The sequence below is a fragment of the Sinocyclocheilus grahami genome, unplaced genomic scaffold, assembly GCF_001515645.1.
Source record: "Sinocyclocheilus grahami isolate Dianchi unplaced genomic scaffold, SAMN03320097.WGS_v1.1 scaffold5023.1, whole genome shotgun sequence".
Taxonomy (NCBI): Eukaryota; Metazoa; Chordata; class Actinopteri; order Cypriniformes; family Cyprinidae; genus Sinocyclocheilus; species Sinocyclocheilus grahami.
Window position 1 is genome coordinate 12,245 of NW_015509827.1, and position 1,658 is coordinate 13,902.

At 36.1% G+C, this 1,658-nt stretch overlaps 1 protein-coding gene across 1 annotated transcript in view; it reads left to right on the plus strand.

Annotated features, from left to right (window-relative positions):
* Nucleotides 1–1,544, plus strand: part of LOC107577068 (protein 4.1-like) — a gene marked incomplete at its 5' end in the record, with an annotated part of 13,745 nt that extends 12,201 nt beyond the window's left edge. The window contains 5 exons of the mRNA XM_016263182.1: nucleotides 6–154; nucleotides 253–285; nucleotides 370–426; nucleotides 515–703; nucleotides 1,135–1,544. Of these exons, the coding sequence (XP_016118668.1) occupies nucleotides 6–154; nucleotides 253–285; nucleotides 370–426; nucleotides 515–703; nucleotides 1,135–1,191 (485 nt within the window). The remainder of the gene's footprint in view (nucleotides 1–5; nucleotides 155–252; nucleotides 286–369; nucleotides 427–514; nucleotides 704–1,134) is intronic.
* Nucleotides 1,545–1,658: the final 114 nt, after the last annotated feature.

Here is a 1,658-nt window from a genome sequence, read left to right on the forward strand (position 1 = left end):
CCCAGTGGCTCCGCCCAAACCCCGCCCACAGATCCCAGCTGACCAACCACTCACCTCCACTCCGACCACACAACCTGTGTCCATTACAAAAACCAACCTTTACAAAAATCAGGAGAGGACTAAAGACCTATGGAACATCACACCGGAGACTGAGGTTACAAACACACATATACAAACTGCACATACACACAAGAGCAATATGTCAAAGTTCCACAAGTTTCAATAGTCTAAAATCATCTTTCTCTATATTAGCAATCTGCAACTGAGTCGGTGCTCATGAGGAAGGTGAGATATTCATCCGTTTCTATAATTTTTGTCATGTTCCTTCTTATCCAAAGCATATTAATCCACAGTCTTGTGTTTTTGTAGACAAGGAGAAGTGAAGGAGAGAGCATCTATATTCGTCACAGCAGTCTGATGCTGGAGGTGTGTGAAATGTATATTGGTTCTTGTGCTAAGGATTTAAGAAGGCTTGTCTAGTCTAATCAATCCTTCCAACATATACTCTTTTTAGGATTTTGATGTGTCCCATGAGATGATTTTGAAGCACTATGCCAGCATTTCTGAACTTAAGCATGGCTTTATGGAGGTCAAGCAAGATTTCGGACCCACTGAATGGGACAGACGTCTCTCATCATACTCGCCTACTTCCAAAGCTCAGTTCCCACATGCCAACGAAGAGATACTCGTGAGAATGGGCTTAGTAAGTTACATTATCAAACAATCTACATCAGTGGTTCTCAACCAGGGAGCCCCAATAGGTCTTACATTTATTTAGAGTTTAGTCAAATTAACAGAATCCTAACTAAAATGTTAAAAACACTAAATGTAGAGATGTACCACATTAAACTGATATTATATTTTGAGTTTATTTAGTTATAATAGAAGTACAGGCTTACATATCAGCTTACAGTAGATTGGAGGGCCTTTGAATATTGTCTTGGACAAAGGGGGGCCTTGGTGTTGAAAAGGTTGAGAATCACTAATCTACAGTATCTAGATGTGAGAGTAATTTAGGAATGTGTCCAATATCATACAGCTTTATTATTCCACCGATTACTATTCCAAGGAATGTGTTTAAGCTAAAGAAAAGAGTCTGTAAACCCATACTGACTGTAAAATCTCCTTTTGCAGATTGAAGAAGATGGAAAAACTGTCTTGTTTCGCTCTCAAGAGATAATATATGTGTGAATTCTAACAGCTTAAATTTATGATATCTATGCACTTACATATAATCCCTGCTGAAACATTCAAGGATGTGAATATGTTGAGAAATGTGCTTTGCATGTTATATACAGTAGAATGTAATTCTGTTTTGCATTTTTCTTATATTTGATCAATCTAATTTAACATCGTTGATGGTAGACGTTTCCTTATACACTGGTAATCATGTCCACAACAGTATATCAAAAGCATCACTTAATTTGTGTAGACCTTCAGACTAAAAAAAATCTCATCTCAGGCTTACATTTGATTTAAGTTAACTGCTTACACCAATTCAGTTATATTCAAAAGGAATAAAAGCTGTCATATGCACTGCCAAATTTGAGGTGTTTATTTTGAGAATGAACTTAAGAAAAAGTAATTTAAAAATCTCTGGAAACAGTTCTTATTTTAAACAGTTAATTTATCTTGGTTTCAGGATTTTTTTTTTTTTT